General features: G+C 39.4%; 1 protein-coding gene across 1 annotated transcript in view; it reads left to right on the plus strand.

Annotated features, from left to right (window-relative positions):
* Positions 1 to 2,133: 2,133 nt before the first annotated feature.
* Positions 2,134 to 25,671, plus strand: part of LOC139146004 (helicase domino-like) — a 55,423-nt gene continuing 31,885 nt past the window's right edge. The window contains exons 1-22 of the mRNA XM_070717452.1: positions 2,134 to 2,330; positions 2,719 to 4,032; positions 4,913 to 5,144; positions 5,858 to 5,953; positions 7,340 to 7,591; positions 9,127 to 9,431; positions 10,007 to 10,192; positions 10,712 to 10,852; positions 11,880 to 12,087; positions 14,266 to 14,489; positions 14,674 to 14,734; positions 15,272 to 15,361; positions 15,801 to 15,935; positions 16,401 to 16,513; positions 16,992 to 17,265; positions 17,924 to 18,060; positions 18,540 to 18,902; positions 19,579 to 19,715; positions 20,331 to 20,517; positions 21,659 to 22,007; positions 22,457 to 22,777; positions 24,256 to 24,564. Of these exons, the coding sequence (XP_070573553.1) occupies positions 2,743 to 4,032; positions 4,913 to 5,144; positions 5,858 to 5,953; positions 7,340 to 7,591; positions 9,127 to 9,431; positions 10,007 to 10,192; positions 10,712 to 10,852; positions 11,880 to 12,087; positions 14,266 to 14,489; positions 14,674 to 14,734; positions 15,272 to 15,361; positions 15,801 to 15,935; positions 16,401 to 16,513; positions 16,992 to 17,265; positions 17,924 to 18,060; positions 18,540 to 18,902; positions 19,579 to 19,715; positions 20,331 to 20,517; positions 21,659 to 22,007; positions 22,457 to 22,777; positions 24,256 to 24,564 (5,410 nt within the window). The 5' untranslated portion in view covers positions 2,134 to 2,330; positions 2,719 to 2,742. The remainder of the gene's footprint in view (positions 2,331 to 2,718; positions 4,033 to 4,912; positions 5,145 to 5,857; positions 5,954 to 7,339; positions 7,592 to 9,126; positions 9,432 to 10,006; positions 10,193 to 10,711; positions 10,853 to 11,879; positions 12,088 to 14,265; positions 14,490 to 14,673; positions 14,735 to 15,271; positions 15,362 to 15,800; positions 15,936 to 16,400; positions 16,514 to 16,991; positions 17,266 to 17,923; positions 18,061 to 18,539; positions 18,903 to 19,578; positions 19,716 to 20,330; positions 20,518 to 21,658; positions 22,008 to 22,456; positions 22,778 to 24,255; positions 24,565 to 25,671) is intronic.

Below are 25,671 nucleotides of genomic sequence, written 5' to 3' on the forward strand. Positions count from 1 at the left end.
GTAAAATTTACCAATTTGACCCTCGCCAGGAAAGGTTATCAGAATATGACTCTTCCCTAAAATTCCCCCGGCCCACCCCTCGTAATAAATGAAAGCTCCCTAATGAATAAAGCGTTTGAGTTTTACACCGGGAGTCTTTCCAAAACTCTAAAATTTCCACAAAATTATGGGTCAAACGCCTCAACAATCATAGAGAGTTAAGAAACAACATGAGTCAGAAGACAAGATTTTATCAAACGTTCCTTAGTAGGTCAAGGTAAATCTAAAACTGGTGTTATTGTAACACAGCGAAACAGGATTGTGTATATAATTCCAATTGGAGTTTGGGACGGGTTCGACACCTCCAGAGGAAATTTGTATGAATGACTGATACACATTTCTGCCTATGGCTGATAACAAATTTTTTAAGTAAATTGTATTTTTACCTGTTAAGAAAACCGCATCAAGAAACGCTTTTGCGTATTGATTTGTCAAACTGCATCGTAAACCTCCGGATGTAGCACTGCATTATGCTAAAAAGTTGTCAAAATAAAAAAAGGAGTATAAAATTGTCTTTCTTTACTCGATGGTATGCTTCCAACGATATCATTTCAAAGATCGATTCAAAAGAGAGTTTCCGATATTGACAAATCGACGAGGCTGCAAACATGATGGAACAATCTCTTTTCTAGATGGAGACAGTTCAGTCTACATATAGTATATAGTATCTGACTGTCGGATCTACGAGAACTTCGGAGAAGTACCAATATTCCATTTGTGTGACACAGATCTAGGCCTACCACAGAAAGGCACACTAGACCAAAGGAAGGATTTTGTCCTGATCGGGAGAAAATTTGAACTCCTGATCAGGAGATCTAGAATTTCTCCCGACTTATTTTAATCGAATAGTTCTGCGCAATTTAATCATAGACCCTCGAGAAAAACGTTTTTCTCGAGGTCTATGATTAAATAGACATTTGCGAATTCAGAAAAGTGCATACAAGTATCTGAAGTATGTTAATTATAAAATTTGATGGAGGGTTGATCATTGTTCTGAAAAGTTCACCATTGCTTTCTTTGCATATTTTCACATTTATTCAAGAATATTGATACTGTCTGTAGAAAAGACATACAGCAAATTGTCACTTACATGAAATTTTTCATTTCAGAGAAAAAAAAAGCTGTCATCGAATAGCAGTATCAAACCACATGTAACATTTCTAGGAAATCTCCCGATCGAGAGAACCCCCCTTTTTGGTCTGGTGTGCCTTGCTGTATCATATCTGCTGTATCATGGGTACTTCAAATTGCTGTTATTTCTCGATCATCGCATTCGATTAAATCACGTTGGGAGGTTGTGATTGTTTGTTTAGTTACATGTAACTGGAACCTGTTGCTACTACATGATGGGTCTCAAAAGTTCATTCCCAGACTGCGTGATCACAATATTTTGTGTACGTCTTGTCTTTCTGTTTTGAATCGACATATGAGGTCTTTAGAGTTGGTGGTCAGGATGTTGATTTTTTTTTTTGGCGTTCCACGTTTTCAAATCCCCCGCCCGATTTTCATGCATATCTAGCCAATGGACATCCAACTCTGAGCTCAAGGGATAAGATTAAAGGAAATAATAAAACGGGACAAATGACATAACTATTAGCAGTGTATTAGCAACATGTACTCTGTCCCCGGATTCTATCGCACCGGCACGAGGTTAAAAATATGCCACCCCCATGCATTTCGAGGTGTACTGGTTTGTTTTCACTAGGCCCTGTTACATGTAAAGTTTCCGTGTAGGCTACTAGTAACAGTTTCATCTTCCAGTATAGTAGTTACCATGTGTATTTTCTTCAGACCATTTCTCTTCGTGGCTTGGCGTTACACATGCAGTATGTCTAGGAACGAAACACTTACTATCCTATCTGCACAATAAAACGTTATTATCGTATGATTTCGATCCTGTGATGCTGTCAAATATCGTCAGTATGGGAGGGGGAGAAAGTACAATCACAAGAGGGCCGAAGCCTTGACCACACAGCTTTTGCAAATTTTGATCAAATGAATGGACATTCCAATCATCCAATCAAAAACGTTGACACATCAGACCCATGGGTCAAAGGTTAGGAAGCCCTAAGATTAACATAATTTATGCAGTTCATAGGATTCCGCCATTTTTACAGCGGTAGCCTTTGTGTTTTATGCGTTGTTAATATAGCTACATTTCTTCCTGAAAACACATGAAAACTATTCAAAAATGGCGACATTATTTACCTAATGTTCTAAACTACTTAGATGGAGGGTTTTGGCCCGTCGATGGGCTGTTTTTCATCGCGAAAATTGTAACTAAAAACCAGGTAGGTGTAGCAGCTCATCGCGTCAAAATATGGCCGCCGCGCAAAGCATTCTGGCTTGTCTAAGTGCATTCGTGTGTGCATGCTTTCGCAGCCTTGCTGCGTTGCGACAGCTACCGGATTTTCACTTTGCCAACTGCAGTATTCCTTTGACGTGTCAACGTACCTGTTGTTTCGTCTGTAAGTTATTTCCGTGCATGGAAACCCCGATTGGTGTGCAAAATTGTCCACATTGAGAATCGCAAGTTTTCATTCAAAAGTGGCGCGATTGAACAATCGACCGAAACGTATTCACAGTGAAATTTAGTGTGATCCCAGTTTTTGTTTCTCGAAAATGTTTCATAGTGTGTACAGCGATAAATATTTACTTTTCCTCTCATGTCTCTTGCAGGGCTGTTGTGGCCTGTTGTAAGGCATGCGTCGAGGCGTCGATCCGAATGATGTCAGGAGGGGTCTTCGCCGCAAGTCAGGCGCACAGGAGTACGACAATCAGCCGGTTTCTGGCGCGGGGGACATGACAACACCGACAGACCTGCCGACGTCACCATCATTCTTGACGCAGCAGAGTCCCCTCCAGCAGTACATGCTGAATATGAGCGCTGGGCAGGTGCAGGGTATTACACTGCAAGGCACTGCTCAGACTCTGAATGTACCGACCCAGAATATCGGCTTGACAACTGGTCAACACAACAGACCCTACCATTTGGGACAGCTGACTGCACAAACAACGCCTACATCCCCACCTGCAGGTACCTTCCAACAACAGCTAAGTCCTCAAGCACAAGCTCTGACCTCTCGGCATTTGGGACAAACTTCTCCCAATTTTACCATGCACCCACAGATAACGACTACCACTAGTATACAACAAAGTCCGCCAGCCAGTATAGCTCTCACTCAACTGCATTTACAGCACCAGACCCAGCAGCAGCAAAGAGTCAATGCGATGCTGAATATACCCATTAGTCCGACCAGAGCTTTAATCGACCCTTCTTCACTTGCCATGCGTCAAATGAGTGTCAGTCCTGCCAGCAGTGGGCACAACCAATTTGTTTTCCAGGATGCAAGGAAGATGTTCCCAGATGGAGAGTTGCAACTATCTCGCGAACGGATACCCACTCAGCCTCTGCCATCCCCAGCTCAACAACCAGCTGGGACAATACACCATCATGGCTCAGGACAAAGTCATAGCCCGTCTAGAAGTACTGTGCCCTCCCTCAGCAGTCCAGGACTCAGTCCAACGCAAAATGTACATAGTATACAGGGACTGCACTTAGGGGGTCAGGTGACTTCGCAACGAAGGAGCAGTACAGGTTACAGTCCAACAAACAGGACAGGCTTTGACAGAACTAGTCCTATATCAGGCAGTGGGTATTTGATGCAAACCAGCCCTGTACGGTCAAGCCCTAATCAAAGTCCAGTGGTTATGAGAAAAACCCAACCTAAATCTGTGGAGGAGAAACCTCCAGCAAACTCAGAAGTTGCTCAGCTGAGAAAAACAGTTTTTGAGCACAAAGAGAATGAACTCCGAACTCTCAAAGAGAACTACAATGAAAGACTTATGGAACTATTTTTCTTACAAACTGGGGGTAATATGATGGATTATCATAACTGGAAAAAGCGTCCAACCCCACAGTTAGTAAAATTCTTAAAAGCACAAAACTTGGATGGAGATAGCGAAGAAGAGGAACAAACTATCAATGATGAGGTACAAAGTTTTGTTTGTTTTCTTCATGCAGTATTTTTTTCTTGTGTAGTCTTTTGTCACAGAACAAGAGGACAATGAAACTTTGAATCAAAAAATCATAAAAATGTTAAATAGTTCTTTTAATGTGTCATATATTTATTAAAAATTATGTTCCATGTTAATGTACCCCACACCAACCAATAGAGAAGACCGTTGCACATAACCATGAAAAAATCTGCTCTAGTCAAACTTTTATCCCCAAAGATGAATATGTGATTGTCTTTTATGGCAGTCCATTTCAGTGCCCCATATGTTGCCTCCTCAGAATTCTTCAGGACAGTGAAATTGAATGTTGGGAGATCTTGATGGCCCTTTGCTTAAACAGAATTTTGTGTGATCCCTCTTTTGCTGTGTGCATGAAATTGTGAACTCTACAGAAACAATTATTTTGGTGTCGTTGAATAAACAGTCTTTTTGTATAGATAAATTACACATTCACATGGGTGTTTTAGCAGAACTAAAAATATTCCACAGCATTGACAAATCTGGTATGTTTTAAGACGATGATTTTCATCAGTATCTTATGTATCAATTATCAGAATTAGTTCCCTGAATAGCATTTCCTAATGCACCATTAGTTCCAGGGCATGTCTCATGGAGATTTTCTAGGGTGACCCACCTTTCTTGAGCAACTTGTTTTGTACACGTTGATTCTTGGAGTCTCCAATATCCAAATATCCAAAATAAAACTTTTTAAAACAAAGGATCACAGCATAATTTTCCTAGGAGACCATGGACGATTGACAAACCTGTAATTTTTGTAAGCTGTTTGCTTTAAATTTTATAGACCATTACTACAACTAACATTTTTATTTCTTTGGTATATACTATCCTCTGATAGGTAAAAGTAATCACGAATGTTGGTAGTAACATGCCAGTCGGTACTCCAGTTGCAATCTCCACACAGTTGCCACCAGCAGCATCAGTACTGTCGCAGCAGTTGGAACAGCAACAGCAGCAGCAACAGGCCCAGTTCCAAGCCGGTATGCCTCTAGTCTTGCCTCTAGTTACCACAAGTACCTACAGTAAGATTGACTTTGGGGCTTTGAGGAGACAGGCCTTTATTCAGTCAGGTATTCTTGTTTAGCGTGGTCCTCGGTGGCTGCACAAATGTCCTCTATGTTGGTGGAAGCAATCTGCAGCATGTTCTCTCGCACTCAAAAAAAAAAAATCAAAAAAGTCAAAAATGTTAGTTTTGTGATACTGTGGTAGTGTTGTGGCATGGTTTCTGAGTTTTAAATGTACAAGAGTATTTTTGTATTATTATTTTTCTTTTTTCCTTTTTGTTGTCCTTGATTTTCGACGGAGTAGCTAGTCAATGGAAAATAAAGAGGGAGAGTTTAGTGTCTTGTGGAGGGCCTGTATGAAGCATGAATTTCATATAAGCAATTCTTTTTAAGTTCTGCATGTCTCAGTATTTCATTCATTGTCTCACCTGCAAACTTCTTTCACATCATTCCTTAGATAATCGCCATATCCCATCCCTAAAAGTAGTGATCATACTAATGCACTCACTTGCATGCTATTGGGACAAGCTCATCTGTGTAAAATTATTTCTCTCAGACTCTCTTCCCTCCTTTCTGTACATTCCTGTAGCATTCATTCTGTTGTTTACATGTAACAATTTCTCAAGTACTAATTCCTGCATATCAATTATTAATTACATCTACCTGATGCATTCCTCTGTTTACGCTTGCTTACCCATATATGTGAGTTCATCAGTTCATTTCATCCTTCCGAGTGGAAATAATATACTTTCCTCTTTTTCTTTTTTTTCTTCCTTCAGCCTTGGATGCCAACAAAGCCCAGGGTGGTTTAGTTTTCCCAACCGGTCCTCAACCTAATGTCACACTTCAGCCGGGCATGGTATCACCCATACCATGTAAGTCTGTCTTGTTGGTTGTCAGCTTCATGCCAAATACCCACAAAGATCAGACACCTCACATATCTGTGTTTTTCCCCCGTCTTATCTTATCAAATTGTGGCGACATTAAAATTACCATGTCAAGATCTAATATCCTGTAGGGACATTTATTGTCCTGCAGAATCTTGACAAGCACAGGCTCATATAACACACTGTCCTTATTTTTCCCGTTTTTGAATACCTTGTAAACTTCATCTAAGTTAGTGTCTTGTGAATATCATCAGGCTCTGTAAAGGACAATGCCCCATAGGTGTGACAGAACAGAGTTTTGTAAATTTGGTTCCATACTTTAACAACAGAAACTTGACAGAAACCTCCTTCCTGCCAAGTTCACCTGTTATTATAAGGTCAAGTTGGTGAAAATTTGTAAAGCAAACAGTTTTTCGCATACTATATTTCCACAGATTTTGCACCCTAAAAAAGTGTGTATAAATACAGTTTCCGTAAATGTGTTTTGCTTGACCTGATAGTGTGATTGTGAAGGTCACTGCAGTGCATTGTCTCTCTCAGCAATTGTCTTGGTAGGCGTACTCCGAGTTTTCACGTAATGCTGATTTTGAATGGCTGACCTTAATAGGGTTTTACCGTAAATGTGCCAAACAATTCAATACCTGAATGTCTTTTCCTATGCTGTTTCATTTAGTCAATTTTGTCAAGCCCATTGATAATAGGAATGGTATGGCATATATTGTGCTGTGGAAATGGAAGGGAGAATTACATGTAATGCTATCTTCATGGGGCGATTATGCATTATATTATCTGCATTTGAAATAAGAGATCAGAGATTGTGTAGGTAAGGCTTACATATTGCAGCTTTTAGGATACATTGACGTCCACTGTGTTGGGAAAGGGTACATATTAGTGTGTTGGAGGTGCAGGTCTGAACACTAATTAACATTATCTATAGGGTTGTCCATGTTGACATTATACCTACAGTCTGGATCAGCTTTGTACAGTGACAATTTTTGTTCATTTTAAAAATTTAGTACCAGAGTTTACAGCATCACACATGTAGCATTTTTACGTGTAAATTTTTGTAAAGGCTGCACATTTTCATTGATAGTCTACTAAGGAAATCTAAGGATATGGATTAGTGTTCACAGGTGTATCTGCTTTCATTTGTTGAGAAAGTTTTTTATTGGAAGTAGCTAGGCAAAATTAGTGGAAACACCAATGAATTTGTCTATTGTGTGGCTAAAAACTGAACACAATAAATATTACAATGGTACTTTCAGGGAAATTACTGTAGCCATCACGATACAGATCAAATGCCAACCACAGTATTTTCAAAAAATGGTAAAAGGTGCTTCTTTTGAAATTTATGATTTTTTGCCTGCATTTCAGCAGTTACTGGAGTAGCACAGCTTCAGCATTCTTTACCACAACAAGCACAGCTTAAGATCAGCCAAGGTGCAACCGTCACACCAGTCCAGAATGCAGTGACCCTGCGCACACCTCAACCAGTCCAGCAGCAGCAGCAGCAGCAGCAGCCGGTCACACCAATAAATCCAGCCAGTGTCCTGAGTTCATCAGCATCCACTGGTCAAGTACAACAACAACAACAACAACAGGCACTGAAACCATTGCTTAACAAAGGTAAGATAAGAAGTTAACAAACAGTAAATACATGAAGTAAGTGATCAAAAAAGTCATGTTCCTCACAATTTCTTCTATGCTGATGTATTGTTGCCAGAAAATGACTGGGGATATTTTCTTTTTTTTACCAAGTTGATTTTTTAGCTACTATTTTTTTAATTTAATGTGGTCCGGAGATATGTCAAAATATAACAAAATTTCCATTAAATTTTAAAACACTTGCAAGTAACTCATATAATTTGATATTTCAAAAGTAAACATCCATTTTCAGACTATTGATAGCCCCTGTACAGATGAGATATTGAATCAAATGAAACTTGTTGCAGATTTGCAAGGTCATCAGCATACATTCAACTATAAAATTGGGATGGTAATAGTGAAATGTAATCCTCTGCGTGAAAAAGGATTAGTGTTACCATGTGATTATATTGCTTTGCCTGCTCTGTGCTTTTCCTATCTTGTGAAATCTCAAGTAGCAAACTCACAACACCAGAGAACATTATATTGCAAACGATTTATCAAAGCTGTTTGTATTTTCCCTGATTGAATGAAACACATTAGAAGAGCTGCAATTGTATATTCTAATCAGTCACAGCTCAAGTGCCTTCCAATCATTGTCATGCTAGGAGTCATACCATCAGAGTTGGACCTTGGTATTGTTAAAACCATCACTACATTTGTATTGCAACTGTTCAATATTTACAGTATGTATGGAAACTCACAATAAAGAATGAGACAATGGACCATTCAGATTTGTTTTGAAATGTTTATTGTTCAAAAACCTGTCTGCAAGTTAAATTTACGACAACCTATTTCAGCTATATATAGCACTTTAATTCATGAAGCTCAAATGACAATTTCATTGTCAGACTTTCACACTCCCAAACATTGAGTTATTGGGAGAGGATTTGTGGTCAAACATCACTAGTTTCATTTCCCATGTGTGTTGTAATTCTCCATGGTCCCTTGAAAGGTTATTCTTATGTAAATGATTCATTCCAAATGGGTGTTACTGAAAACAAGGAAGTAATGTGTACATTTCAAATTGTTGTTAATTCCAAAAAAGAAATTTTTTCATCAGATTTTGCCCATATGCAAGTTCATTGTTTATGAATGTGTCATCAAAATCAAATGAAATATATCAGTAAAACCACATTTTTTCGTTTCTTGATAATGATTGATTTTGATGGTAAAAATAGTCTTCAAAAACAGCATTTGGTCTTTTAAGTAGTTGCTGTGAAGTGGGTTGATGTTCACAGCAGTAATTAATGGTTGAATTCACTTATTTATATTATGAACTATTATACTAGCACCCAGTACCAAGACTTAGGTATGTCACAAAATCCATCTTTTCAGTTGCATGAGAATTCAGAATAAAAGTAGTTCTGAACAAAGTGTAATGCACTGAGGCCATAAATTTTACTTGCCAAATATCCATTCATGTAAAATATTTGATACCAAAGAAGAAACTTCAAAGTCATGTGTATCTGAAAAATTGACTTTACTAATTCTAATTCCGAATTTGTAAATTTCAGTGGAGAGTGTGCAGACACAGGCTGTAGAAACCATGACGTGTGTGACCACGGCAACAACAACCACAACTCTAGCAGCTACCACAGCTGTAACTGCTACTACAACCAGCATTGCTGGACCTCTCAGTGTATCCACCACAGCCACCACATCTGCCGCAACCTCATCTGTACAGCCAACAACCAAATTGCCAAAGTCACCGCTGTCGCCAACGTCACACCAGAGACTACTCACTAGACAACACTCAATATCAGCAGTCTATGATTACACGATAGGATCTCAAGAAGAAATTGTAGAGAGAGCAAAACAGGTATGCCTTCAAATATTCTCATATGAGCATTTATGGTGATTGGAAGTTTATTTCTGGAGAATGTTAAATGTGCTGTGCAATGTTTGATTACTTGAATGTTCAAGGAGGGGGGATGTGAGGATTATTTTTCCGGTAATCAAAATATTTTGTTTGTCATTCGCTCATATAATATGGGGGGGGGGGGGGGGCATTGGGAGGTTACACTCTAGTGTTATCGTAGTGTTTGTTTATTTTTATTTCAGTATCAGATACCTATACTTTAATATAAAAAGAAAACTCTTACTTCAGATTTCTGACCATAGTAGTTCAGGAATATTGCTATAAGATTTTGCCTGTATTTCATTTCAATTGCTATCATTGTATTGAAAAATGCAAAGCCTTCACCATCTGAAGAAAGCAATTTTTCAGGTTGATTCTCTAATTGTGTATATCTTTCATGGAAAATAACAGTTGATACAGGACATTCCATTGCTTTTTGTCTGATAGTGAAAATCAAAAACTTTTCAGTGACATGGTTGTACTTGGTTCATCATGTTTAGAGGAACTCTGTAAACTTACCTGTGCTTTGATTACAGGAAGCACAAGTAATGCAGAGGATAGCTCAACTGAGGAAAGAAGGCCTGTGGTCGGCCAGGAGACTACCCAGAGTACAGGAACCGCCCCGCTGTAAGACACAATGGGATTTCTTGCTGGAGGAAATGCAGTGGTTAGCTAATGACTTCCTCCAGGAGAGAAAGTGGAAGAAAAATGCTGCTAAAAAGGTACTCAACTTGCATTTTATGAATCCAAATGGAATGAATAGTGTTCTTCACGGTTACACTGTGAAAAGATTTATTTGACCAACTAATTCTGTTGCCAATACCATATTGATTGCATCAGTATCTCAGTTGTTTGTGATGCAGAGCGTGTGGAAACGTTCATTCAAAGACTTCACACAGGAGGGCAACTCCCTGAATATGGTATTGATGTATCGTAATACAGCCATAGTCATCTTCTTGTTCTCAGTAAAGTATTCATCTGTAACCACTGATGAAGGAAGTGTCACTCTTTCGTGAAAAAACTATATAAGAGAACTTGTTGCTTTGGCAAAGTGAAAAGTAACATTTTCAAAGTAATGTTTTCTTCCAGTTGATTCCTGTCTCTGGAAAGATGTGTTTTAATGACTTTGTCCATGTCGTTGTAACTTAATTCCTCTGGCAATACAGTGCTGTGTGTAACAGACTGTATATTATAAATACGGGTGTGTCAGAATGTGACTTCAGTCAATTCTTGTTATTCAGTTGTCAAGATCGGTGGCCAAGTTCTTCTCAGAGCAAAGGAAGAAGGAGGACAGCGCCGAAAAGGAAGAAGTACAAAAGTTGAAACGAATTGCCAGTACAATATCAAAGGAGATCAAACAGTTCTGGGCAAATATAGAAAAGGTATTCTTATTTCTCTCTTCTCTTGCAAAATTTGTTCTTTGGAAGTGGTTCTGTACCAGTTTGCCAACTTGTAGTGTACTCATTTCAGTCCCCATCCCACCTGGATTCGTAGGGCCTACACAACTCATAACAAGTTGCACTTTGAAAACATAAATAATTCACATTTCAAAGTTGCTTAAGGTAGTACATGCCTTGAAATTAATGTCTTAGACTTTCTGTAAAAAAAACCAATTACACCATTCAAATAATAAATATCAGGGGTCACTGTGCAATAAGTACATCGGTGAAATTCTCTTATAATGACACGGAATGGTTTCCCTAATTGCTAAGTCCATTGTTTTGATTTGATCTGCAGAGTTGTGTTGTGAGACAGTGGTGCCACATACCCTCTATGATATGACATTCCTTCACATTGTCTTATCTCATCAGATTGTGGCCAAATTATAAGCTTAGTATTCTCTGCTTGCTGTAGTCATCTAGTACTGCGCTAACGTGAATGCTTTGCAACAAGCCCTTGTACTATCTCAGTATGCAAATTCTACCTGCTAACAAATCTCAAATGTGTTGGCTTTCGGTAGCAGTCTTTTAACTTCAATAACAGCTGACTGTTTTAGCAAACTTTATCAGACCCTGTTAAGTCATAATGGCTTTTCAATTAACCTGTACTGTTGTATGTGTGTCTTTACATTCATTTTGATCACATTATCATTCCTACATGAAACAGATAGATATGGAAAAACCCAGAGGAAAATTGCAACTGAGAGCAAATTAAAGAGACAACAGAAGAATTTTCCCGATTCATATTCACCATTGATTCTGGTGAAGCAGACATATTTTATGATTTCCTTTCTCTGTACAGTACAGAGAATGTTCTATACAGCAACTTCACATTTTCACTTCCCAAGTCCAAAGTATTTCTCATTCGTCAATGTCTGTAACTAACCATAGCAGTCACCTTGAGTAGACCTGGGTTAGCGCTACCTGTGTGAGATTTGTAACTAGTTGTGACCTTTCACCCCTGACCCAGGTCGTGCAATATAAACAACAAACGAGGTTAGAAGAGAAGAGGAAAAAGGCTTTAGACCTTCACTTGAATTACATAGTAGGGCAGACGGAGAAATACTCCTCATGGCTCACTGAAGGTCTTACTCAGGGTTCACTTAGTGCACATGGATCAGGCCAAGGCTCTGTTGCTTCAAGTCCATCAAGATCTGCCAGTGACGTCGGAGCAGATGGTGAGTGTTACATATTGTGATTGTAGTCTATCTTGCTCTCCTTTCGAGTTTTGACAACTATCATTCGATACATTATTTTAGCTCCTTGTGTGCTATATGTATATGGCAATGGGAGTTGATAGGCCTACATTCTACATGTGCGTATATGTGTATGTATGTATTCAGGGAGGTTTTTGTACATATCTATACAGGTGCCATAGATAGCCTCAGGTACAATTCATAGTGGTATAAAAGCTACAAATTTTCACCCTCCCATTTTCTGTAAGTTTGTTTAGCAGCTCCTATTTGTGTGTTGAAATACAACTCTAGGAAAAGTGCAGGAGTCACATGCTGCCTCGATAATTTAGTTTGATAAATTTATGAAGGAAATTCAGCTTTGAAGGATTATTCTCACATCTGTCCTTGCTCATGGTAAACTGAAATAGTTTTAGTTGTTAGTAGGACAGATGCAAACGTTTGTTTGCAGTTGCTTTTTATCTTGTGTTGGTTATTGCTTGTACCCCTCAAACTTTGATGTAAACGGCTTTAAAGCTAGGTTGATAGCTCTACAGAGACTTGCCTTTCATAGCCCGCCGATATCTAGAGCTCACAAATTTAGCATGTTAAGTTATGCTTTAATTTCCAGTGGTTGATTTTAGTATGTTACAGTTTATAAGTATTACAGAATAGGTGGCTAATAAGACCCACAAAATGTTAAAGTGATATTACACTAAATATTCTTTATAAGGAAAAAATAATCCTGGTATGAGTAGCCCAGTAACAAACGAAGCTGTTGTTCAAAAAATGGGTGGTCATCTCAGCCTGTGTTATACTGGCAATGAACAGTCATATCCTAGTTCTCATAGTCTTAAGTCACTTGAAATATGTGCAGCGACGTGTGTTTGTGTGTGTGAGATTGCTTTCAAGAAACTCTTATCACGGAGGAATGGAAATTGCTTGCCAAAATTTCATCATGCTTGAACTCTGGAGCAACCCAATCCCAATGAATACTGATATGATTTCTTTCCCCAAATGATTTCTGTGATTGTGTTTGCTATATTTAGTTGCTGTGCTAACAGAGTCAGAGAGTGCCTGATAATATAATCTGACTGTACCACAGGATTTATCCATGCCTCCTTATTAGTAGTTCCAAATCGATTCAATTCCAGTGAAGTTTCCTCCCGTGGTGACATGCTGTCAGAGCTTTCATGAACCCCCATGCTCCTAGAATCAAGTGAATCAACATGCTAAACTCATATCAGTTGATTGTGTAATAACCTTTCATATCAAGTGCTCCGATTGGAAAGTAATCTCCACTGATTGCGCTGGGGAAAAGGAATGTCCCAAAAGATACAGGCAAAACTGTTCCATTAAAATTTTTAATAAAACTGTCAAATTTATGTTATCCACATTTGCCAGTCATTGTAGCATGAAAAGATCAGATTAAGTTAGCTCTGGATTAGAAATCATTATACACATATTGACTGGCTATGAGGGCAACAGCATACGTCTGTACCCCGAGGGACTGTGAGTCACCCCAAAAACAGACTGTTTCCCGAGGCCGTAGGCCGAGGGAAACAGTCTGTTTTTTGGGGTGACTCACAGGCCCGAGGGGTTAAAGACGTATGCTGTTGCCCTCATGCCAGTCAATATGTGTTTTGTAACACACCTCATCCGTAGCCATGCAAAGAACGTACTATACACAAAACTTGTCGCATGTACCGGTAGGTCTATGATGTAATATGTTGGAGTGGTTCAGTAAGAAAAAGTTTTTCCTAAAAAGACCGCAATACTTCTGCAAAACGTTCAATTCACCTTTGATTATAGTTTTTGTCCGTATCGAGTCCTTGTTGGAAACCAAAGCATTCAATTCTTCAAGAAATTTCTGGATTATCGTTTCGATCGGCCGCAGACGACATCTTTGTTTACATTCCGGTCCGCGTTCGCGTCAAATATCGTTTTTGACGTCAGCGGGCATCATTTTTCAGAACTGATGCCTGGCAGGCAACAGTTTAAACGAATGATGCCTGATGACGTCGTTTACGTGGATCAGCACAAAAAGAACGCATCCCACGTGACTATCAATTGGCGAATTAGAATACAGACTGCGGATGAGGTGTGTTACAAACTTGGTTGTTGTCAGTGTAGTAAGCATTTGACATCACTGTCAACTAATCCGCTATTCCGATTGCCAATCAGATGCAGACTTTGAGCCAGCGCAGGAAGAATCTGATGATGAGGAAACCATCGACGTGGAAGAGCAGCAAGAAGACAAAGAGGATCAAGAGAAAGACCAAGAAATTGAGCTGTTACAGAAGGAGAGTGAGGTGCCAATTGAAGAACTACTGAAGAAACTGCCGCCGGAAATCCTGGAAAAGCCGGCCAGTATTCAGGAGAGTAGTGATGAAGATTCTGATGATAAGGTACACAATCAAATGCATGTGTTCAGACAGTATTTAGTCTTGCACATCGACAATTCACCTTAAATTTTCTTTTATGCAATTGTGCTTGTATCAGTTGTGGAATGGAGAGTTGAATTGATATAGCCTCTTTGGTTGTCCAAAGTTCTGAAGCTCTGATTTGACTGAAAATTCACGTCATTTGCAGGATGACAAGAATGAAGAAGATGATGAGTTTGTACCGACAGATGAGGAAGGAAATGACCAAGGTAATTTTCAACATGTGTCATCAGTGACTTTCCCAAAGCTTTATTACATGAGATTACCAATTTTCTTTAAAGCATGGAACTTCAGCTTCTCTTAAAGTAATTATATATTCATACTTTTAATGTATATCAGTAATTTGAAATGGAGCTTTATCAGCACAAACACGAAAAATGAATGATTTTTAACTACTTTAATAAGATACGAGCATCAAAAATTCTTTGTGTCTTGTTTCTTGTAGTTTCTTTTATGCAAAGTTCTGATAAAGGAGGCATATGTGTATGGTTAAAATCTCTGCATACACATTAGACAGTGCACATCACTTGGCCATATTACCAAGGCCAGTCAAGATCCCTATTCCACTTTTGACTGGTTGTGGCAATGGCCGTACAGCAAACTTCCTCACCAAAGGTCTTTTGCAAAGTTGCTTTCATAAAAAGAACTCTGGGTGGAAACACTGAAATATTCATGAGTGATAGTATTGATAGTATGATCTACCTCCAAGGTGTGAATGCTTACAAGCGTGTGTGGTTTCACTGCAGTGTTTGATGAAGAGGACACTATTGAAGAACAAGAGAAGCAAGAAGGAGATGTTAACCATAAAGAAGAACTAGATGATCTCAATGTTGAAGGTGAGCATTTGAACTTCACACAGTATATCTATGTTTTGATTCAAGCATGTTTCAAGTGGATCTCAACTGTTAGATATGTTCACACAAAAAAATCACAGAATGTAATTGGTTTTCCCTGAAATGTCACAGTCTTGCACAATTACCTGGCTGACCGATATAAATTTTTGTAGCAAGTAGTGAAATTTTTTCTTATGGGGCGGGGGAAAAATGGTGGATGGTTTCCTGTACACTGACCTGAGCCCTCAGGTCTGTGCCTTTATTTTCAGTTCTGTTCATCTGACACTATGCCATATTGAACCAACTTCCTGGTAACTTACCAGAATTACCCTTCTTATAATATAAAGGCTGACACTAGTTCAAATAATTTGATATAATGCAACGGCTGTCCAGTTTAGCCATGCAAAATTTTGAAAAGATGTCTCACGTATTTTTATCCCAGGTGAAATGTCAATGGAAGAGTTGATCAAGAAATATGCAGGTGCCTATGATGAAGACTTTGATGTACCAACTGTCAGTGATGATGAAAGTGAAGAAGACAGTATCATGGAAAGCCAAAGTGAAAGTCAATCAGAAGGTGAGCATGACTGAATTTCAACTTACTTTAATTGTCAGCTCCAAAGAGTTAGCCCATGCTGCTCCATGGGTACAGGAAAACAAGTGACTCCCAGACTTTCTGAAGTTACATCTCTTTGATCTGATGGACTTGGCTAGAATAGATGAGCCATTCATCAGCAACCAAAAAAGTTGAAAGTTTATAAAATAAAAGAAAGCAGGTGACATGTAATGAAAGTCCAAGATAAAAGGCATTGAAAGGACTGAGTGTTCAATATTGTTGCTAAAAATTAGCTTGAAGTTACCAGACAGCTAAACAAGTTAAATTTGGAAGAACATGCTCTATCAAAATTACAAGTGAATCCCACCCAACATGGCTGTTGACAGCATCCTGAAGACAGATACATGTACTATGTTGGACGTTTGTGAAATTTTTTGAAATCGAAATTTCTTTTTTTTGAATGGAAAGTTTTGGTTGGTTTTCCAGAGTCTGAATCAGAAGACGAGGGCAGTGTTGATGAGGAAGGTGAACTTGTTGACATTGGTATGGAGTACCTTATCAATCCAGACAAAGAAAATGATGAACCATCTGAAAGCAAGGTAAGGTAGACTTCTCCTGAAAGAACCTCAATGGGTATATACTTCTAGGCTATGCCAAACATCAAAATGCTGCCATTGACTTCATAGAAACTCTATTACAATATTAGGTCAAATACAGGCAGAAGTACATTACGTAGATATGCGTAAATGAGGTCAACTTAATTGATCATCTCAAATTTGCGGATATCTATATAACAGTAACAGAAATGTGTTGACTATGCTTACATAAGTGGTCAGTTTATTGAAATGCAATGATTTGCAGTGTTCAATTTACTTAACAATGATTTACATATTCTATTGTTGTAAAAATGTGTTTTTTATACATTTATTAACATATGAATAGATTGCTCCAAAACACAGAGGGGTGGCTAACCAATTAATATCTTCTTGCCGAGAACCCTGATTTGTCTTCACATATTCAGGTTTCTTTAACTCTAGTGACTTTGAGAGACAAACGAAATATTTCCTTGATCACCAGGTTGACTCAGACGGCAAAGGTCCCAACAAGGAAATCACGGACATTGCGGCTGCCGCTCAGAGCATCCAGCCAACCGGTTACACATTGTCCACTACTCAGGTGAAAACGCTGGTGCCTTTCTTACTGCGTCACAAGCTGCGTGAATATCAGCACATAGGTCTAGACTGGTTAGTCACTATGCACTTGAGCAAGCTGAACGGGATTCTAGCCGACGAGATGGGACTTGGCAAAACCATACAGACAATAGCTTTGCTGGCACATCTTGCTGAGCAAGGTGAGTTTTCTCCTCACTCTGCAACTTGTAACTTGCTGAGTAGAAGTGGTTATTTGAGGGTGTCCCAGTACTGTCCTAACTTGTCAATCTGGAATACAGATGATCATCTATGAGTGTCCCCGTAGTGTCACAACTTTACGTCTAGTATAAGATAGATGGTTATTTGAGGGTGTCCCTGTATTATAGTGGCTGTGATATTTATTCATTGACTCAAGATCTGATACATTTACAGGGTCTATATACTCCTGGAAGTCCTGGAAAATTGATAATCGACCTGCAATTTTTTCAAAAATGACAATATGATCAGTTGTGATATCATAAAAATGACTTGAAAATGTTATTTTTGACCCCCAAAAGTCCTTGAAAATTGTTGAAAAAGTCCTTGAATATTGAGAGATTGTGAGTGTATGGACCCTGATTTATTGACTCACATGGGCTTTGATAATTTGGATAAAATTTCCTACCAGCAGCCCTGTGACAGGAAATACATTGATGCAAAGTAAAGACGTAATCCCAATTGTCATGTGACTAATGATACCCATAATGTGCAAAACGGCTGACAGAATCACCTCTGTTAATAATTTTCTCTGCTGCTTCCCTGGAAACCAGCAAAAATGACGTCTGAAAGAGACATGTAATTCTTTGCATTATGTGACAGGTAATTGGGGACCACACCTGATAGTAGTACCCACCAGTGTCATGCTGAACTGGGAGATGGAATTCAAGAAGTGGTGCCCTGGCTTTAAAATTCTTACTTACTATGGCAATCAGAAGGAGCGAAAGCAGAAACGACAGGTATGATGATGATGTTCAAAATGTACACAAATCAGAAATTAAGTGTAACAGAAGTTTCTGTTGACATGATAATCTTTTAAGACTAGCATAAACTGTTATATCTGTGCAGTATTCATATCTTTTATCTTGAGGAAAGAAAACGGTAATATGATATAAACTCACCCGTTAAAATTTTTGTGTTGTGAAAAATTTGGTGTTAGGGAAATTCCAAAGCTGTTTGATGTTGCCACAGATAGATATTTGTACGTCAAAGATCAAACACAAATTTCGTCTGCACAGCTCAAGTTTTCTTTTCCACAACTTGGATAGTTTAACGAGAGTACACATGTAAACATTGCAGGTTTGGGTCAACTGTAGTTTCAGTTTCTTTTCAACTGTAGTTTCAGTTTCTTTTCCATTTTCGTGCATCTGTTACAAAGAGGACTTATCACGTTAAGCAACTGTACTGATCTATGCACTATTCTATCTTCCATTGCCAGGGTTGGACCAAAACTAATGCATTCCATGTGTGCATCACGTCTTACAAGCTGGTGTTGCAGGACCACCAATCCTTCCGGCGCAAAAAGTGGAAATACCTGGTCCTGGACGAAGCCCAGAACATTAAGAACTTCAAATCTCAGCGCTGGCAAACGCTGCTCAACTTCAACAGTCAGCGACGTCTGTTGCTTACGGGTACCCCACTACAGAACAATTTGATGGAGTTGTGGTCACTCATGCATTTTCTGATGCCACATGTGTTTCACTCACACAGGGAGTTTAGGGAATGGTTCTCAAACCCAGTGTCTGGAATGATAGAAGGAAGCCAGGAGTACAATGAAAACCTCATCAAGAGATTACACAAGGTACTTGAATTTTAACCTGTTCGCCCCCATTTCCCTGTAAAGAGGTCCAAACTCAGTATTGAAATCAATGGGTTTGGGCCAAACCATTGTTGGGAAAGGGTTGAATGATATCTTGTCAACGTACATGTGCAAGGTGATGGTTAGTGTTTTATCAGTGGGTAAAAAAGTGATATTTGCATTATTGTGTAAACTGACTTGTGCTCTAGCTGTGTAATCATAAATTCATATTTAACATTTGAGTATTTTGTTATTGATAAAAAAGCAGTCAGTTGCTGCCCTGAAACCTTCCTCTTTTCAGTTTTGAAATGAAATAGCAAGAGGGGACTGCAATGAACAATTCTTCTCACAGCCCCTCCCCTTGTTGTAGTTACAGAACTGCAGATAATGTCACTGGTGTTTCATAATGTCAGTTTGCAAATGTAGCTGGATTTAGCTGTGTTTGATCGTTTTATCAACAAGCCTTTGTCAACAAATTACATATGACATTCATAACAAGTGCTTGTTGTATCAGAACAGAAGAGAAAAATTTTCTTTCTAGGTTAACGATCAATGTTCATTTAATACTTCACAGAACTTCCAGTTTTCTATTCCATAGTTGTGACATCCTTTTGTAGGAAATCTTGTACAAGTGTGTTATTTCTCAGGAACCTCATGCATCTTTTCCTTCACTTCTAAGGTGCTACGTCCATTTCTTCTGCGTCGTCTGAAGAAAGAAGTGGAGACCCAGTTGCCATCCAAGTATGAACATGTTATCAAATGTCGGTTGTCCAAACGACAAAGGTTTCTGTACGACGACTTTATGTCACGAGCAAAGTAAGTGTACCTTTTGCAAGATTTTTATCCCTGAGCTGTTCATTGTATCTTGATTGGCCTTCACTTATTACTGCAAGAGTGTTCATCAGTGTGGTCACAAGTTTTGGCCAAAGGTTTTCATCGCACTCTGCAACTCTTCATTAGTATACCCATGACCAATTGGCTGTCAAGTTTTTCATGTGTTTTGTGCTTTTCATGAAAGAATCTTTGCCATAAATTTCACATGGTATTTATGAATGTATACGTGTCATCTACACATGAACTACACTTTTACCAAATTCCACTTTCGAGGTTCGAGGCACTTCCACGGCCACACAAGCTAACAGTTGTGAGGAGTGCTATCATCCTCGTAGAGCAAACCCTGTCAGGCCCCATTCGCTGGAGGCTTGGGAATTGTGCTAACCAGATACCAGGCCTGATACACCATCAGCCACTTCAAATTCCCAAATGTTCATCCAGTTCACAGATCATTCATTGGACTGTATTTCATGGTGTACCATGGTTAGCATCTATATCCCATGCAGCTCCATCAGCAAGTTTGAACACACACCCACTTCAGCCGTAATTCAGGTATTAAGATTTCACTAGCTTCTGCTACATGTTTTCCCTCCACAGGACGAAAGAGACTCTGGCCTCTGGTCATTTCATGAGTGTGATCAACATCCTGATGCAGCTACGCAAAGTGTGCAACCATCCTGACCTGTTTGAATCCAGACCAATTCTCTCACCTTTCCACATGGAAGGGATCTGCTTCTACACTGCCTCACTGATACTTGAAGCATTAGATTACGACCCATTCAAGGTAAAAACCTTACCATCCAGTCCATCCTCAGAACTCTTGAAAATTTTTTGCCTTTTGCATGTGAAAACCAACTAACGGTCATCCCATCTATAATGGTACAGAGCTCAAAATTAACGGTTGTCCCTGATCCCCAGGACAACCAAACCTTGCCATAGTACTACCAATTTCTGGAAATGGTTGTCCCATGGGACTAGCACTAGTTCAGGTATGTCATGCAATGTAACCACAGAGTACAGCTGAAGGACAAGGTGACTAGTATACTTATATACCACTGTCTGTAATCGTGTCTAAATCTGGTGAAATTTGAACAATTTATGATCAATTAATCATCAGTTGTAATTAATTCATACTATATCTTCTTTGACCCTTCAGGATGAGTTACCTTTTAGTCTCTCCTTTGTTTTATATCGTTTGATCAGCTTATATAAAAAGGCGATTTCTTTTGTTTTTAGATTTATATAACATTTTGGCGTGAAAGCTTTTTCATGCTCTGTCACTGTAGCCTGGCTGATAGGATGAAAATGTAACTACATGTGAGATGATGTTAGAGTGTGCTATTCATTTGTTTGTCAGATTTTCAGAAATGGTAATCACATAATGTAAAGTTAGTCGTATGGTCTGCAGTAAAAGTGAACTTACCAGATATTTTCCTGTGTCCTTGTGGACTACCACATAAAAAATTAATTTCAAGCCCTGTAGTGCATTGTATTGTTTACACAAAATTATTAAAAATATAGTGTATAGAAATTATATATACACTTCAAGAAATATAAAGAAATTTGTCATACTCTTAATGAACAATAAATCATAAAAATATTGCAGTTTGAAGGCCATTCTTATCTTTTCTGCAAATAGTTCCTTTTTTCATAAAAACTGTGAAATTTGCAAAGTCCACAGTACAAGATAATGTGCATTGTTTTGGCCAGCTCAGTCTGCTTGCCATGTAGACCCCATCCATGCTACACTGGCTTTTCTCTCTCTGGCCCAGAGTATCATCCCAAGTACGAGCCATGGAAGTGACGCCCATTGCTTCTCTGGTCCCCAAAACGGGATACAATATCTCTAATAATTTACCAAAAGGCAAATAAGACCAGACTCTGAGCCCCCTGCCTCATTTCACGGTTTCTTGTTTTTTCATCAGCATGTTGATCTGAGATCACTGAATCTTTGCCTTGCTGATTTGGAACTCACACTGCCAGCATTTGCAGCGCATCGTGTACGAAAACTGCGAACACCGAGACCCCTCATAGAAGAGATTGACTCCACCCCGGAACCCCCGCCCAGGCCGCCAAAGATGAAAATCAAACCTGGCAGATTATTTACATTGTCACCTTCACCAAAGGAGGGAAGAACGTCGCCGTTTGTACCGATACCGTCGCCAGTCAGTCAGGTGAAGGCTTCTCCTACAGCAAGGTCATCGCCCGTGACTGTTCAGCCAAGATCACCGTCAACGCCTCCTGTAACCATTGCAATTGTAACTCCAACCAAAGGTGAGAATTCTCAACAAGCTCCTATTTGTTTGTCTATAAGTCTGCAAAATACCAAATTTGCTGGATTGAATTCCTGTAGATGTATCAGTTTGTGAATATGTGGTGTTAGTGACAGCATGGAGTATGTAGCATGCTATCATGTCTCATATTCTCAGGTACCATTTACTTGTTCTTTTGCTCCAATTGGCCTTCATTGTCGAGGTTAGAGTCATCTCCATGGCTACACATACCATGTTGTGAGGGATGCTAAAATCCTCGGAAAACAATCCTGTCAGGCCCTATTCACTGGAAGCTGATTTGAAGTGCTAACCAGACACCAGGCCTGATACATGACAGTTTTAAAGATCATATAATTTGAATATTCGTCAGTTTGCTATTTTGATCGTATATAGTAACTATTTTGTCAAAATTGTTCATGTGATGATCACTGTGTGTGTCTGTTTCATCAGGTCTTTCAGCGTCTCCTCTCACCATAGCCAGCCAAGCATCTCCCGTCGGGATCGTATCCAGTGGCCACCCTGTCACTTCTGTTGCCGTCCTTCCACAAGTGGTGTCAGCGGCCTCCGTCAGCACCACCCAGTCCTCGCAGCTCCCAGGCTACACCTTGGGCGTGCTGCAGCAAGGCAAACTGCTGGTGCAGACAAGCTCGGCCACCACGGCCGGAGTCCGGCCGCAGCTGGTGTCCTCACAGCCCATCACTGTGCAGATTGGTCAGCAAGGGACTACCAGGCTGGCTGTGACATCTGGTCAGCTTCGACAACTTCCACAAGGTGATGTGACATTTAACAATGTTTTCATGACCCCAGGGTTTGAAATACTTTTTTGGGGGCAACATGCACTCTGTGCATGTCAGGTTTTGCATCAACATGCACCAGCAGTCTGACTACCTGCACTGTCCCCCAGGTCATAGTTTGTCAACTAGGTATTCCAAATTATCATCTCCAGAAAGTTCCTCTAGTCTGTATGCATTCGTGGTCCATATGGCCGTGTTTGGGGTCTCCTCTGCGTTTTACTGTCTTTGAACCAAAGTTCAATTGCAGAATCTGGATCTCACGGTACTACGGTCCCAAGTGACAGTTGAACTTGTAACATGCACTGACGGATGGCATGGCTTGACTACACGACGATTGACGCTTGTCTGATTCCGTCTTGGAACTTTCAGTTTCCGCAATGCATGGTCGAACATCCATTTCATCAGACTTCTCAGATGACTTTTTAATCCCAAAATCAAGGAGGGTCCGTTGTTTTGACATTTTAGAGGTTTTCTCGAGTCTCAATATAAAAAAAATCCACCACAGAGGAAACCAAAACATTGCCATGTGGACGCAATCGAATACAGCCGATGTAAGCCGATAGGTCACGATGGGGCCCCAGAGGGCATTGTAACCAAAAACGTTGCCATGTGGACGTAATCGAATACGTCCGAAATAAGCCGAGGGTCTGCCTGTAGGGCATTTTTGACAAGGCTATGCAGTCTACTTATATGCAGTAGAGTTTGGGGCCCTCTAGGCTATGTATACTGGAGAGGCTCATGCGTAGCTTCTAAATTTCCGGTTTGCGGACTTTACGTAGTTCGATAAATTCACGTCAATATCAACAAAACTGAAAAAATATTTCCAGTCAAAATGTCCAAAATGAGGATGATTTCGCAGATGATGACAAAGATCTTACTTTTTTCGCCTTTTTTCAACATGCACAGTGTGCATGTTGCTCTGGCGATCTACCTGCACCATGGTGATATGGACATGCATAGTGCAGTGTGCACCCGGTATTTCGAACCCTGGACCCCTGTACCATCAGTTACTATTCTAGACAAAGATGCTAGATCACATTTCATTTACCATGTTTCATTGCATAGAGAATCTACAAATGACAAATTTATTAGTTTAAAACTGATTGAGCGGCACATATCTGTGCATGATGGCTATTTGGTTCAAGAAAAAAGTGGCTATATTGGTGTACATTTCTTACATCTTAATGACTTTGACACTTCAAATGTCAAGTTGCGTTTAAAATTTTGAACACTCTTTCATTGAAGAAGATATTTGCTATGTCAAACAATGTAGGAAAAAGATGTTCACTCAAAATATTTCTTATTCGTTGCATAATTATCACCCAGATTATTCCTTTTGAAAGTCAGTGTTATGTTTTCAGAAAATAATTTAATCTCTTTTTATCATTTCTGCAAGAATGAAATCAAAGAAGATATGTTCGTCTATCTGATTTTGCTAAAACTTTGTCCGAACAGGTGGGTTTGTACAAATTGTACAGACAACAGCTGGACAGCAAATCCTTCGGCCAACACCCCTCACCCCATCTCAGCAGTCAACAATAGTGCAAGCAGTGATACAAACACAGACACAGACAGTGGCCCAGCAGAAATCACCCCTGGTAACGCCGGTGGTCATCGGATCGCAGATCCAGCAGCAGCAACAGCGCCCTCAACAGGCAGCTGTCAGCAGTGTGGCCAGTGCTCAAACAGCAACGATTACCCTGACAGGCACCACGCCAGCATCTGGAAGACCAGCAACTGTTGTTGTCACTCCTGCACAAACAAGTAAGTTTAACATTTAGAGTCCAAATTTCTCAGACAAGAACAGTCTTTTGCTCGATAGTGTAAAATTTTGTACAGAGAGGGACGTTTATGTTTAGCTGTTCATGCAAAATGAAGAAAATGAAAATTCCAGGAATTATTATTAGAAGTGGTATCAATAAAAGTCACTTTGAAATGATAATAATAATAACATTTTGGTAGGCTTTTCATATTTGTGACTTCAGATCCAAGCATTTAAACTTTTTATCACCAAACTTTGCTACTGCCCTCTTTGGAATACAATGGACCTCATGGATGGATTTCATAAAGGTCATACATAGCAATCTGAATGTCTTGCTCTCAACTCTTGCATTTTGTGTGAAGTTGCTAATACTACGTGAAAATCAAGAGTTTTCCCTATTTAAGTTCAAAGTTAACACAGACAGCTTCCAATTTTGATTAAGTTTTTGCGATGTGCCGGTTTTTGTCGAGAGTTATTTTAGTGGAACAGTGTAAAGCTTTCTCAATCAGCAAGCAGGAAATCAGTAATTATATGCTTAATATGAGTACAGTGTGTTGACAAAATATGACAGAACACAAGGTGTACCTAGTCCACTCTCTGAGCTAATATGCTTTTAGCCAACCCTCATCCCATGGGTTTCAATTAGTATTTTACCCTTCACAAAGTCATTTTCACCAAGCGGCCGCAAGCATCCCAAGTATGTATGTGAATCTTGACTTTTTTTGAATGTGAAATATATGATCAGATGTGTATAGAAAAAATAAATGATGTTACAAGGGGATTTGGTTGCCATGCTAGCTTTTAAGATAGACAACATCAGATTCTGTATCTCAATCAACCTCGCTGTATCTCAGTCAACCTCCCTCATATTTTCATGTATTGTGAATTTCTCAACATAACCTTCAAACAGTTTCTTCCTAAAATCAAAGCAGTCACTTAAGTGCTGTGTCTCTTGGGTCTTTATTAAACTCTTTGTTATATGGGTACGACTATACTACAGTAGTATTTTCTGTCATTTTGTATGCAAGGCGGGGAACCTACTGAAAAATGTTGCTCTGTTACGGCAGCGTACTTACTACTCTCGAGGTTTAATAAGGCTTGTTTCTGTA

The sequence above is a fragment of the Ptychodera flava genome, chromosome 12 (genome assembly GCF_041260155.1).
Source record: "Ptychodera flava strain L36383 chromosome 12, AS_Pfla_20210202, whole genome shotgun sequence".
Lineage (NCBI taxonomy): Eukaryota > Metazoa > Hemichordata > Enteropneusta > Ptychoderidae > Ptychodera > Ptychodera flava.